Genomic DNA, 15,124 nt, shown 5'->3' on the forward strand with positions numbered 1-15,124 from the left:
CATTTGACCTGTTTTTGAAGCCAAAATCCAACACATTTTATTATTTTTTGACATTTTTGTTTGCAGGCAATTCAGAGAAGGCAACTTTGACAGTCAATCTTTTGACCCCAATGTCGTCATAAGATGCAATCTTATAGGGTACAAGAATGTTGAACAAAGAATCAATATGTCAGATCTTAGGGCTCAGTTATTGGTCTAAGTTTGTTTTTAAAGCCAGTTTTAGAGACTTCTTGGCAGAAGATCACAACTTGCATGAAGTGTTAAAATGAGTTTTAAATGATAAAGCAGTGATTGATTTGGAATCTAGTCGACATGACAAGCTCAGTAAATCAATCTGACAGTTTAGATGTTTCAGTTCATTTTTCTTTTTCGCTGGACCCACTTTGGGGTCCAACAAACTTCACCAAATAGTGGAAGATGTTGCAAGAGAAATCCCACTTGATGATGGTATTTTTATGAGAATTAAAGATCTTAGCATGTACTCGGGTCCAAGCATGTGGAATGTTGTTGAAGAAGTGTACCCAATGTCATATGAGCAATTGCAACCACGTCCTAACATCTTATAGGCTTAGTGCATCATAAATAATCCTAATTATTCAATTGAGAATGCAATATTGAAATGTCAGTCATCGGTTCATGGTTTTAAATTTGAGGATATTTGATTATGCAAATGCCATGATTTGTAGAAGAGAAGTCAGGTGATAAGTATTCTCGTGAGCAAAATTGTGTCGTTCGTCATGATCAACATAGACTAAATGCACAAATTCTAGTTTGGTGAAAAAGTACTGGTCTATTTGCAAAGAAAGATTGCAAGGCATTTCATGAAAACAAAAGGTAGATCAATGAATAGTTGAGGAATATTGGAATGAGGTTGGACTAGCTGAAGTATGAGAAGATCTTGTGTCTAATTAACATGCATCGATCAAGGTTGGTTGAGCCTCCATAACTTGATAAAGGGGATGATGTTGTAATGCCAAACATGGAAGATTTTGCACCTGAAGGATTGACTGTGCTAGAAAATGATGTTATATTTGACAAAAAGGTAAAACCAAACTTGATGGGGTGATCAAGAATTATGGTTGATTGGTTGAAAATACGAGGTTTCAAGCAAAGCAAAATAGGTTGAAAAGAACAAATTCCTTAATTTGATAAGTTTGTGAGCTTTTTGGGACTAAAAGCCTTTTGGTAGGGTGATATGATCTATGAAATGGATAGTCTATGTTGGACTATTCGGTCATAGATAGAGTCAAATAATATTTGGCTTGAGGTAGGTGAAGATGTAGGGGATGGTTCCGGATATTGATGCCAAGACATGGAATAGGGATTATAGGTGAGTTCATACCTTCCTTTGGCGGTCAATGCATGAGATGCTTTGGTGAATAGATCGTGAAAATTGGTAGAGTCATGCTTTATATGTGTGGGAAGACCAGAATGTTAACAACTTGAGGTTTGAAATCTTCAATGGGCTGCCCTTTGTGTTTCATTGGCCAAGTAAGTGAATGGATGCCTATAAGAAGAAAACGAGAAGAACAAACACAACTTGCCTTACAGTGAAACAAATTTAAATCCGTGAACTTCAAGCCACGAATTGACCAAGCAAAGAGGAACAACTCTATTACCTATCACTGTACAAGTCAGTACAAGAGTGTTAACATATGGTTGCAGCGTTAGACCTTAGTAAGCAAGTGCTAATGAGTCATATGGATTATGTTTAAAACTCACACAAACAAAACATTAAAGCAAGCACCAATGATTCCCTTGCGACATTTTTTGAGAGAGCAGGTGTGAGGCAAAATACAGCTCGATTACTGATGGAGAAAAGAATCGTCTGTAGTCTCATGTAAAGGCGGAGAGCATCACAATTTTAATTGCCAATTTGAAGTGAGTTTCCTCATCCATGGCGTTGAATGCAAAGATTGGATGATTAGTTTTATTGCCCACCAAAAAACGTGAAGGCAAAGAAGAGTTGGATGTTGAATACAAATGGAGCGGTGATATTGAAGAGTTGAAATTTGTTTGGGTCTCCTTTTTGGACATGCCTGCTCAAGTTTTAAAGTGAAGATGAGGGCGTCACGCTTTTGGAAGTGTACCAAGTGGGCATAATGCACTACTTTTTGGGCGTAAATACGCAGGGCAGGATACGTGTTTTGCGAGAGTGGGACACTCTATGGATTTGCAGAGTCGGGCGATCAGTATGAAAGAAATGCATTAGCCATTTAGTCCCACATTGCTTATGTGAACATGCGTTTTAGTTTTTAAATACATGAAGACAATATTGTATAGTGTCTTAAAGACACTTGGCTTTTGGAAGCCACAGACTGTGCGAGGGGTCCACTCAGCTAGGCTGGAGGGAAAGGTAAACAAATTTTGGCATCCAAACACATTAACCAAGATGATGACGTGGATCCGAGTGGCGAACTAGAGGCTGACAAGTGGCGCCCTGATGGACAAATCACAACATGACAAGTGGCACAGAAAACAAGGAGAGATGATGTGGCAGTTTCCAGATTCGTCTCACAAGATTGCGACATGTGGTGGATTCGATGGCGAGCGATTGCTCGCAATTCGAAGATGTAAGGTCGTTAATGAATGCGAGGAAGCGACGATGCGCTAGGTGTCATCAGCGGTGAGGTGGTGCTGAGCAGGAGCACTCCACCAAATCGAGACATGTGGTGGATCTGATCGCTGGCGCTTGCCCAAATTTGAAGATGCAAGGCATTTAAGGAATGCGGGAAAGCATGGTGGGCCTAGGTGACTGATGATGTGGCAAGGTGATTGTGTGTGGAGGTCCAATAGGAGGTTGCCTCGTGGCAGTGTGTCAGGTACCAAGCAGCAGTTCAGAGACCCAATCAGAGGGTGCCATGTGGTGCCCAGGGGGCAGTGACGGAGCAGAGGACAGACCAATCACGTGGTGAGATGTGGCAGAGCCTAGTCAAAGCAGTTTGATCCAGATGAAAAGTTGGAGGGAAAATCCAAAGTGCATAATTTTTTTTAAAAATTATTTCTTCTCTAAACGTATGTGCATATGGTTTTTTAAATCTTTTGAGGTTATAAGTATAAAGTTTTAACTGTAGGGAAGAATTAAATTTTTGCAAAAAATGTAGTCTTGAGAACCTGTTAAGAACCTGATCTTCAAATGGACATTTTGGGCATTTCTGATAAGCTAGTATAGGACTATCATATACCGATGGAAAGCTCTCGGAACGAACTTTCCAAATTTGTAGTTTGTTTTTGCACAAGAAGTCATATGTGTGAGATATTCAGGGTTTTGTCCGAAGTTCTTGTTTTTCAATTGTATTCTGGTAGGGCAGTTTAGACTTAATTTTTGGTAAAATAGTGAATTGGGTGTGTGCCAAAGTTAGTAGGGCTGTAGTTGGTGATTTTTTTTTTCACCTCCAAGTCAGTTTAGTGAAAGATTTATCAGCATTTCAGATGCATACCTGATGTTTTTATCAGATGAGGTTTCACATCACTTGGAGAAGATATTTTGAGTTTTTTGGAGACATAATGATGAGATTCCTTTTAGATTTTGGTTGTAGAGAGAAGAGAGAGGCTTTGCATCAACAAGGGATGGAGATTCAAGTGGACATGTGTCACTTCCAGATTAGATCCGAGATTTCTTTCCTCTCCTATATCTTTCTCTTCCCTTTCTTTCTCTAGGGTTGGTTCCCAAGTTTTTTGAGCAAGCTCTTCGCTGGGTTTTCACCATTCTTCAACATTCTCTCTTATATGAACAACAGTAATAAAACTAATATAGATAGTTTTGGTCTATTTTGTGGTTTTATGACTTATTTACATGCATCTTGAATGTATAGTTGCATAGAAATGAATACAACGAACAACAAACTTCTTAATTTCATTCTGATTCTCGTCTGCTATCTTTGTTATCTACAAAGTTTTATGCTTTAGTAACAAAGAACTTAAACCCGTTTACAACTCCTTAAGGTTGTACGTCTAGATATGTTTTGCCGTCAGAACAAAGTGCCAAGTAAATGCTTGATATATTTGACAGGGTTGTAGGTTATATGAGAAGGATATTTCATGATTATTCATGGTCTTTATGAACAATGATGTCTGATTCACGAAGTGATAGGATAGATTTGATATCTTGATGTATGGAATATGTTACTGGTATCGTGGACATATGTGTGTGATTTATGGAACTGCCTAATAGATAAGGCACTGATCAGCTATAGGATCAACATGTTCTTGTTGTTGCATATTTGGGTTTTGCTGATATCAAACTTAGATCGATTATCCATTTCCCTTTCCGTTTAAGAGTTGAAAGGATGCCTTCACTCAACTTGTGGATTTCATAGGATTTGCAATTTGCTACTGCATACCTTTGTCATTGCATAAGTATAGGAGAAATAAGGGTTTTATTTGCTTTGTCTAGATTCAGTTGTATGCTTTGAAACTGGTACCATATAAAAGAATCCGAGGTAACACCTACCTAGGTTTTGCAGAGCCTTAAGAGAAGGAGTATAGCCTTATAGTTAGCCCCGGTGTTTGAATAGGTATGTTGAACATGGGAAATAGCTGCCCCTAGATGTATTTGTCCCTATCATTGGGTTATTAAAAAACTGTTAATTTAGGAGCCAGCAAAAGGAATACGATCCTTTTTTGGGCTGCCAAAAACCTACTCAAAAATAGCTCTTTGGCATCATAGGAGCTTCTTCTTCCCTTGGAACTTTTCAACTATTCACAATCAATTTTTGAATGGTCTTTTTAAATCACATCATGAAGGAATATGATGTTTTTTTGGGCTTGCAAAAACCTACTTCAAATAGCTTTTTGGCATCATAAGAGCCTCTCTTCCCTTGCGACTTTTCAACTATTCACAATGAAATTTTGAATGATCTTTACAAATTGTCTGATGCCTCAGATTGACAAATTAATTCCTTTTGATATAAAAGTAGGCCCTAGTTATTGAGCCTTTCGTGTTTCAATATGCCAATGAGAACTTATCTCACTCAAACATATATTTATCTTAGGGAAAATTGACAGTTCTGTTCCATGTTTCTTCCAATCATCCATGTTTGAGTTGGTATAGATGTGATAATGACCTGCACACGCTGATGCCATTTTTCCCCTCATATTTCTCTGTTAAGGGAAGTGTTAATCGTTTTTGATCTAGACATGTTATAATAGGATTAATGACATAGATTATGTTAGAATTATTTATAAATGATGAAAAGGCATCTTTTCAAGAACTTGCATACATGATGCAAAAGGAAGTAAACACAATTAAAGAAGAGTGATATGAAGACCAGCCCTTCTCTATTTATAACTTCAATTGAATCGGATGAAACTAATTCTACGAAAAGGGTAAGCGAATTTTTATGACAAGTTCTTTTTTGAATAGCCAGAAATCGTTGGATATGTGTTGTATAATTTGCGTGTTTTACACCCGTTATAGATTTGAGCCCCCAAGGGTTTTTTGTTTCGGTTTTTAGCTCATGGTTTTATATCTATTGTATGTATTACTGTTTTGTGATTTCTCATATTAATGTGGTTGATACTCACTCATGGATTAAAGATGTGCTGTCGATACAGTGAGTGCTGGTTTTGCTGCTATTGTTTCCTTGTCTGTATTTAAGATTATGCTATCATTGCTTCTCTTGCATAGTTTTATAAGTATTTTTCTCTTCCTAAGTTATACAGATGTTTACTTGTTCCATTTCTTAGTCTTGAAATTTTCGAATGAGAGACTATTGCATGGACATCTGAAGGCAAGACATGCCTTTTGCATTTCATTATTCTGTTCTGAAGATTTTTTGCTATGCATTATGTCAATTGTTTTACATGCAGGCATATTATATTGATATCTTGTTAATCTATGATTGATTGTGTTCCCCAATATATTTACATTACTTGCTTATACGATTTCTTTGCATTTGACTGTCCATTTTCTTTTCCAGACGAAGTCCACAGGACCAGGAACAACCTCATCAGCAGCAGGTGCGACAACTACTCAGGTATACTAATAATTTTCTAACAAGCATTGGCTTTTTTCTTTGTTTCAAAGCTTCCTAAATTTGGTACCTATTTCAGTGTGTGTGTGTATATATTTGTGTTTGATTTATTTTGTTTAATTTTTTGCTAATACCATTTTAAATTTTAGCCTTTGTCTACAACCACACAGACAGATCCTACACCTAGTACAGCAGTACCTACATCACCACCCAGACTTCAGCCTGCAACTGTGTGAGTGCCATCTATACCGAACTCTTATGTTACTTGATTTTATCCTTTATATTAAATCTTAGTAGAAAGCTACTTCTATAAACTATTTAATCCTGAAGGAAAAATGTAATGGTGTCCCACATAGAATTAGAAGTCAACAATAGATAATTGTGAACTGCCATGTTTGCCGCCTTTGCCCCCAAAAGCACATGGTTTTTAAAATAAAATGCCAGCAATGAGTTTTTCACCTTTTACCAAGAATAATCATAAAGACTGAATTAATTGTCAAAATCGCATGTATATGAGTTTGACTTGGGTAGGCAATTTTTTTGGCTCAAAAATTTGTTAAGTGTTGGTAGATTGTAGATTTGGCTGGTAGATTGCAGAAGGTAGGTTTTTGGATAATTGCTCGTGTAAGTTTTTAGTTCTCTACTTCTGGTGCTCAACATTTGCCTTTTCTTCCTCCAATTGGCAACCTTCCAAAGAAAAGTGACTGAATTCATTTCGTTTTCTCATGTTTACTTTGTTTTTTAAAACTAGAATTTCCTAAAATTTAAAAATTTTAAATAAAAATTGAAGGATTTCAAAATAATTAATAATAACCAGCTTTACACACTAACCCAATTGTTTACCAAACAAAAGAGAGCCCCCAAACCAAACCACCCTTTAATGGGCACAATAACATTAGAAACCCCGAATGCATATTTAGGTTTTTGCTCCACCTTTGCCATGGGAGCGAAGATGAATTTTAATGTTAACCCAATTTGTCATCCTTCTTCTTTGCAATTCTATCCAATTACATTATGTGACCTTGTCACCCTGAACCCTAGCCAGATTCCCTTTGGTGTTTTAATCACTTTCAACGGTACTGAACTCTCATCTTTTCCACCTGAACTTCTACATTGAGGCAAAGCTGACTTTACCTGAACCTTTCCTATCGGAGTGGGTTTCATCTCTAGATAACTTCTTAGAGGCATCCATGCCAACGCTACCTCACACATGGCTTTTAGATTTTTTTTGATTAACCGCAAAACTTCCTCTCTTAGCTCCATCTTTTGGACATCTTTAATAGGAAGAGCCACAAGAAGAGTGAACAATGAATTTCAGAGATGTTTGCTTCCATTCTCTGGAAATGCATTCCCTCTGTTTTCTCTATAGGAAACCCATAAATCTTGTTACTATTGGAAGGAGGCCATGTCGAATTGGATGGGACCATAATCCTTGTTCAATATTTTCTCCACAAGTATTATCTGGACCTTATCCCTAGGAGCCAAGGGCAAATAGAACTCCCAAAGCCGTTTACACAACAAAAACCTTAAGGCACATTGCAGGGAGGGGGCATGATCTTTGATGTAAAAGACGGTAGATTGGGTGAATTAATCCTTCAAATGTAATCACTCGCAAGTCTTGAGAAAGTGCCAACAGATGCCTTAGGCCTCAAAGGCTAGTAGGATCATTATCTCTTATGTTGCACTATAATAAATATATGATATATTTTATAAATTACTTATTTATTATAATTGTCAAGTTAATGTTTTTCTTGAATATGAATCAACAACACCTTTGCCAATTTATTCATTCGCCACCAATTTTGTTAGTTTATTTTCTATGTTGTAGTTCAGGTCTAGGTTTGAAGAATTGGTTCGTTGGTACGACAGAAAATTGAAATGGGATTTGGGTTTGTTAGTATAAAAGCATATATAAATTTCAAGAATCTGTTCACTTGAACGATTTACAGAAACATACCTTGGTGTTCTCTGCTCTTCCCTTGGTACTTCAATCTGAACATGTATCCCATTGTCAATCTCAAGGAATTGCTCTTGCTCTGTATTCTAATTCTGATTCTGATTCTAAATTTGATTCTGACTTTGACTAGTGCTAGCTTGATTTGCTTCTTCATCTGATTTATAATCAAATGTTCTCTGTTCCTCCTGAAATCTTTCATCAATTTTTACATTTGCACTCAACAATCTTCTTCAATCTCAGATTATAACATCTGTAAGCTTTTCTCTTAGTAAAATAGCCAAGAAATATCCCTTCATCACTTCTAGGATCAAACTTTCCTATCTCATCATTTCTTCTAATGTTACATTTGCTTCCAAATTTTTTAAAGTAAATAATAGTACGCACATGAACAAAGCAAATCTCACAAGAAGTTTTACCTGTTCCATGTCTTATCTAAACTCTGTTCAAGGTATATACTGCAATATTTACTGCATCTTTCCAATCAACATGTGGCACTAGGTCAAGTTATGACCCCACCAAGTTGGGGTAAATATATTCCTAGTTTTTGAAATTTTTAGATAAATTTTGTTATTTTATTGCAGCCAGATATTCATTTTGAATTTTTATGGCTATGGCGACTTTTGATGATAGGAAGATGGCTTTTGGATTGCATACAACTGTTTTGAGTTTTGCAAATTTTTCCAAATTGAACATAGATTTAGCAGGCTTTTGGTTCACACTAGATAGTGTTGTTTCAGCCCATTCTTAAATGATTAGTGGTATCAGAGCAGGGACGCCCCTGTATGCCAATTCTATCAAAGATTAGGATTGGACACACAAGATTTGTCTAAATACCCTCCTTTGAGACGCACACAAGCAAAGATGTCTGATAATTCATCAGACACTGTTAGGAAAATGGTGGGAGAGGCTTTAACTAGGCAACAAGAAGAGATGATGAATCAGTTTTCACATAGGTGAATTTTGATATTCCAAATTTTGAAGGAATAGTTGATGCTGATGCTGTTGTTAATTGGTTATCAAAATTAGATCGATACTTCTCTGTATATCATTTCTCTGATGTAGAAAAGATAGCATTTGCTTAAAGCTGAAAGCCATGTGAAAGAAGCGTGGGAAACTAAAATATTGAATAAAGATAGGGAATCACTTGCTGGAGAAGGATTGGGATTACTCTCTGATAAGCCCAGATGGGGATAATTTGTGGAATACATAAAAGAAGCATGCTTGCCTAAAGATATATATGAACAAAAATATATAGAATGTCAATTGCTTAGACAAAAGAGGGACCAATTTGTCCAAGATTACACCAATACATTCCATGCACTTTCAGCAAAATTTGGTTCAAAATGAGATGAACTGCCTTCAAATATGCTACAAAAATTGAAGAGAAATTCAAATAGAGAGGGAAAAGAAACTGCTTTGCAAATAATGAGCCAAGGGCTGAAGGTAGCAATAAATTTATTGGAAAATAAGTGGTTAAAAGCCCTTCCCCAAATCCACCGAAGAATATGTGGTGGGCTGTTAAAAAGATACAATACATATAGGCATGTGGTGGGAGATACATAATACCCCAACCTGTAACACAAAGGATTGTCGAAGCATTAAAAATTTGATGACAAAAATATGAGTGGAATTTGTGCCCGAATCATCGCCAATAGAAACTAGTGAGAAAAAGGAGAGTGATTCAATTAATAGAAGCAGACCCGTATGCCATAGTTGCAACTACCAAAGCATTTCCACGTGAAGATGAGTAGTTGTTCCATTCAGATGTCGGTTGATGGAAAGCCTCTACATTTTATTGTTGATAGTGGTAGCCAAAAGAACTTAATTTATATGCAGATAGTCAAAAGTTAAAATTTGAAAATGACAAGACACCCAAAACCATTCTCCATGGGATGGGTTAATGGAAAAGATATTTAGATAAATCAACAGTGTCGTTTGCCATACACAATCAAACCATTCAAGGATGAAGTGGTTTGTGATGTAGGAACGTTAAATGTATTGGATGTCTTGTTGGGAAGCCATACATGGATCAAAGGCATGGGGTGTATGAATCTAGACCCTGTAGTGCACAATCAAGCTTGGTGAAAAGAAGTATCGAATACTAGAGGTATGTCCAACTCAAGTTGCTTCTTTGATTAGTGCTTAACAATGTAAATGTTTAATTGCTCAAACTATAACTTTTTTCTGCTCATGATAACAAAGTCAGTTGTTTATAATACACATGCTATGGTGGCCATAATAATAGACCAGAAAAATGATATGGATAAAGTTTTGAAAGAGTATCATAGTGTGTTTAAATCAAAGTAACAAGAACCAGAATCGGCAAAGCCGAATTGAATCGTGAATTGACCATGAATTGGTATCGAATCGGCCACGAATCAACAATATAAGAACCTTTGAAATTTAGTGAGTAACTTATTTCATAAACCCTTTATCGCTGATTCGATTCACCGATTCACAAAAAAAAGTTTGGCTTGAATTGAATCGCCGCAATTCTTGTTATTGTGGCTTAAATCACTATTAGGTGTCCCAACACATTGTCAAGTCAAGCACTCTATTGATTTAATTCCAAGGACACCACTACCATATGAGCCAATATATAGGGTGTCAGTTTTGGAAAATGATGAAATTAGGAGATTGATTCAAGAATTGATTGAAAAGGGACACTTTAGGCCAAGTGCTTCATCATGTGGTATTCCAATTGTTCTTGCTAAGAAGAAAGATGGGATATGAAGACTTTGTATTGATTACATGGCACTTAAACAAAATTATTGTGAAAATTAGATATCCAATTCCTCGAATTGATGATTTTTTGGATCAACTTAGTGGGTTAATTGACTTGAAATTTGGGTATCACTAGGTACCAATTGATCCAACATATGTATGGAAGACCACATTCAAGTCCAAGGAAGGCTTGTTTGAATGGTAGGTTATGCCTTTTGGTCTTACAAATGCTCCTGCCACATTTATGAGGTTGATGAATGATGTGCTTAGGCCATTCATTGATTCTTTTGTGGTTGTTTATTTGGATGATATACTCATTTTTAGAAAAATTTGGTTTGAGCATTTGTAACATGTTGAACAAGTGCTTTTAACTTTGCAAAAAGATAAACTCTATGCTAACATAGCAAAGTGTTCTTTTGGTATGCAAAACATCCATTACTTAGGGTATGTTATTGATAGTGAAGCTGTTTGTTTGGACTATGCAAAGATACAAATTATCAGAGATTGGCCACCTATAAATTTCACAGTGCTTCGCAGTTTCTTGGGTCTAGCCAACTTCTAACGTAGATCTGTATTTGGTTTTATACATTTATCATGCCCTCTTAATCAGTCACCCAGGGGTGGAGGTCAAGCAACATTTCAATGGACAAAGGAAAACTATCAAGCATTTGAGGAATTGAAACTAAGATTATGTTCAACAATAAGATCTGCAACAATCATTTGAAATAGAAACAGATGCATTAGATTATGCTCTTGGTGTTGCACTAGTGAAACATTTTCTGATACGGTACATAGGTACCTCACCTATGACAAGGAGTTGTATGCCATTGTTTAGGTCTGCAAACACATGGAAGCATTATATCTTGTGAAAGAAAACTGTGATACATTCAGACCGTAAACCTCTTCAATTTTTGCAAACACAAGGGAGGTTGCAGAATGATAGATATCAAAGGTGGTCAGCTTATTTACAACAATTTCACCTCAACATTCGTCATAAAAAGGGAAGCAATAAATAAAGTGGCAGATTGTTTGAGCAGGCCTCCAATCATAGGTTTGACAATGGTGTTGGATTTGTGTGGCCATCAAACAACAACTTGGGCTTAGCTATATGGTAATGATCTTGCTTTTTGTGATATTTACAACAAAATTCTATAAGGGAAGTACATTTTTTATTTTCACTTGTAGGATGGGTTCCTTTGTGATGTTAGTCACATATGCGTTTCCAATGAAAAAATAATGAAACTGATATGGGAAGCACATTATAGTTGGGTTACAAGACATTTTGGTATTGGATAGACTACTACCGTTCTCCAAAAGTATTTCTATTGGCCAAAAATGAAACAAGATATCATTTTGTATAGACAAGCTTGCGCAACCTGTGCAATTGCAAAGTCGACAAATTGTAAATCGTAAATAGGGCCTCTATTTACCATTACCTATTCCTAATAAACCATGGCATTCTGTTTTAGTGGATTTTATGTTTAGACTTCTGCAACATAGCTACAATCGTGCAGTCCATAGTACTACAGGGCATAGTCCATTTGATGTTTGTCTTGTTATCAACCATTGACACCTATGGAGGTAGCACTAGTTGTTTTGCAATCTAGTACATTGAACATTGAAAAGGAGGCAGACAAAGCAAAAAAATTATTGGAAAGATTAGACAACTACAACAAGAAGTTCATGATATTTTAGAGCAGATAAAAAAGAAGTACAAGGATAGACATGATCGACATAGAACTCCTCATCACTTTTAGATTAGTGACAAGTTATGGATACATCTTTAGGATTGTCTTTAAGTTTCTAATAGAAAGCTTTGTCCTCTTCATAATGGCCCGTATACTTGATTTGGCATAGTTTTTTGGGGTTGCATCCTGTTTTTAATGTTGAATTGCTTTGAACTTATTTTCCTCCATTATTGGACATTTCTCAATCTACTGAACATATTCATGCTATAAAGTTGAATCCATCCACCACTACCCCATTACAGTGTGACCATGTCATTGAAGTCATGCTAAAAACTTTGAGAAATCAGAAAATTATTCTTTATCGGGTGGTTTTAGCTGGTCAGTTCTCTCATTAGGTTGAGTGGCTAACCAAGGAACACAAAGTTCAAGGTTAAACCATTTAATTAAGTGACTAGATCCAATGTATTTGAGCCAGAAAAGATTAATCGACAATTGTGGTTAAGTGGCAAAATTTGTGAATGAGATGAAGCGAAAAAAATCTGTCTATTTGAGGAAGAGACAAGAAGGTAAATGTTGATGGTCCAATTGATAGTCGAGTTGATGTGAAGTGCTGAAAGACATCATATCGAGTAGATCAAAGTGCGAAGTTGAGCTGAAGCGAAGTGTTGATGTGATGGAGATATTGAGCAGAATGGAGATCTAATCAAGCAAAGTGAGTTGCTATTTTTAACAGATCATTTGACTGTTACTTTCTAACTATTGTTTTTGAAAATCTCTTAACCGAGTAGATTTAATAGTCTTAATTTGTAAATCGATTTGTATTAGTTTTTTGTTTGTCTATTAGCTTGCTGTTTATCAAACTTATTTCGATATATAATCACCAATCAGTTTGAAATTTTGGTACATTGATTGTATGATATTTCAATTTGTGTACTTAATCTTCAAAGTTAATGTTTGACAGGAAATTTTATCACTCAATATCACTATATTTTCAGATTTTTTACTATTATTAAATATATATATATATATATATATATATATATATATATATATTGATGTATCCAAAGTACCCACATCTCCTGTTTTGGAAAAAAAAAATGTACCCATACCCATCTCCAAAGTACCCAAGTACCTTTGTCTTTGTGCAAACTTGGGTTTAACCCATGAAATGTAGTAAGATTGATTTTATTGTTTATAGTCATATCAAAGAGTACATTGCATTGTACAAAACATACTTCATAGTGCTCAAATAATAACTAGATGATTAGAATTGATGATATTTCAATTAGAACTCAGTTTGTACAAAGTTAACCAATAAACAATGTAAAAAATTTCAAACATAACCAATGACTGTTGCTACAACAATAATGTTCCCAAGACAATCTTATAGCCCAAGGGCAATCTCTATCCAAAGGACTATAATGTTTCGAAGGCGATTTGTCTAAAGGCTATCTTGGTCTAAAGACAATCTCGGTTTGAAGGCGAAGGCTATCTTAGTTCGAAAGCAATCTTGATCTGAAGGGGATCTCTGTTAGAAGGCAATTTTGGTCTGAAGGTGATCTTTGTCTAAAGGCGAAGGCTATCTTAGTCCGAAGGCAATCTCAATCCAAAGGGGATCTTGGTTTGAAGGCAGTCTTGATCTAAAGGGGATCTCCATCCGAAGGGAATCTCAGTCTGAAGGCAATCTTGGTCTGAAGGGTATCTCGGCCGAAGGGAACTCAATTCGAAGGGAATCTCGGTTCGAAGGCAATCTTGGCCCAAGGGTATATCAGTCCGGAAACAATCTCGGCCAAAGGCTATCTCCGTCCAAAGGCAATCTGGAAATGATTGTAGTTGTAGGTCCAGGAAATGAAGATTGAGATGCCTAAAATAGATGTGTAGTATTAATTGAATGGCCTATACAAACAAGATATTCACCAACAAAGATATTTACCAAGGAAAAGTAATATATGCAAACTGTCATCGAACATTGAATTTATATTAGCAGACAAAGACGATGCTCCATATATGCCAGATCAGAAGCAAAGTAATACAGATAATTGGAATAGAGCAAGTGTTTAATCTCACCGAAAGTGAACTAACCAAGTAGGGAAGATCTTCCACTTCCGAAATGGCGAACAATACTCAACTACAACAAGAATTCGCAATGTAATAAGATAATCCAAAATCACATATCTACAACAACTAGCCGGAGTGGCTTATATACCCCATTAGAGGAAAGCTCTCGAGGGAGAAACAATGTGCTGACGCAGGACGCAACAAGCACCTACGCCTATGGAAAATTAAAGATGGGCTCAAGATATACATAAATCAATTGGGACCCCAAAAAAGTTTATTAATTTATTTAATAACGGGGATATTATAGTCCTCCTGTCCCAAAAAATGCTTGCCCTTAAGCAATTGTAAATCAGATTTTGGGAAACTTTCTGTAATCAACTTCTTTTGTTTGGAATTTGGCACCAAGTAGATCTTATGGCCATAGTAAATGATATCATCAATCACTTTTAATCTTTCATCTTGTATATAACCATCCATTAGTTGACATGCAAAAGTATTCTTGGAGTATTTGACCAACAGATGTGCCTTCCAATTGGTTGGAAACTCTGATAGAGACCATATGGCATCGTTGGGTGCCATAGTGTGATCCAAGTACAAAATCTCAGTTCTCCCAATAGGCTGGTAGAATCACCAAATTTGATAATGTTGCAATATTTCGAAAATGATCTCAGCCCGAGGGCGATCTTTGTCCAAAGGATTGTAATGTTTCGAAAGAGATTCTG

General features: G+C 36.2%; 1 protein-coding gene across 4 annotated transcripts in view; it reads left to right on the forward strand.

The window, feature by feature from the left end:
* LOC149542732 (ubiquitin receptor RAD23b-like) overlaps nucleotides 1–15,124 on the forward strand; it is a 115,176-nt gene that overhangs the window by 34,693 nt on the left and 65,359 nt on the right. For 2 of the 4 annotated variants that reach the window (XM_089797613.1, XM_089797615.1), the window contains exons 3-4: nucleotides 5,922–5,978; nucleotides 6,125–6,207. In XM_089797613.1, the coding sequence (XP_089653739.1) occupies nucleotides 5,922–5,978; nucleotides 6,125–6,207 (140 nt within the window). The remainder of the gene's footprint in view (nucleotides 1–5,921; nucleotides 5,979–6,124; nucleotides 6,208–15,124) is intronic. The other 2 variants (XM_089797614.1, XM_089797616.1) reach the window with 1 other exon arrangement.

This window comes from Cupressus sempervirens, chromosome 8 (assembly GCF_028749045.1).
Source record: "Cupressus sempervirens isolate cs-2001-9-10 chromosome 8, ASM2874904v1, whole genome shotgun sequence".
In the NCBI taxonomy this organism is placed as follows: domain Eukaryota; kingdom Viridiplantae; phylum Streptophyta; class Pinopsida; order Cupressales; family Cupressaceae; genus Cupressus; species Cupressus sempervirens.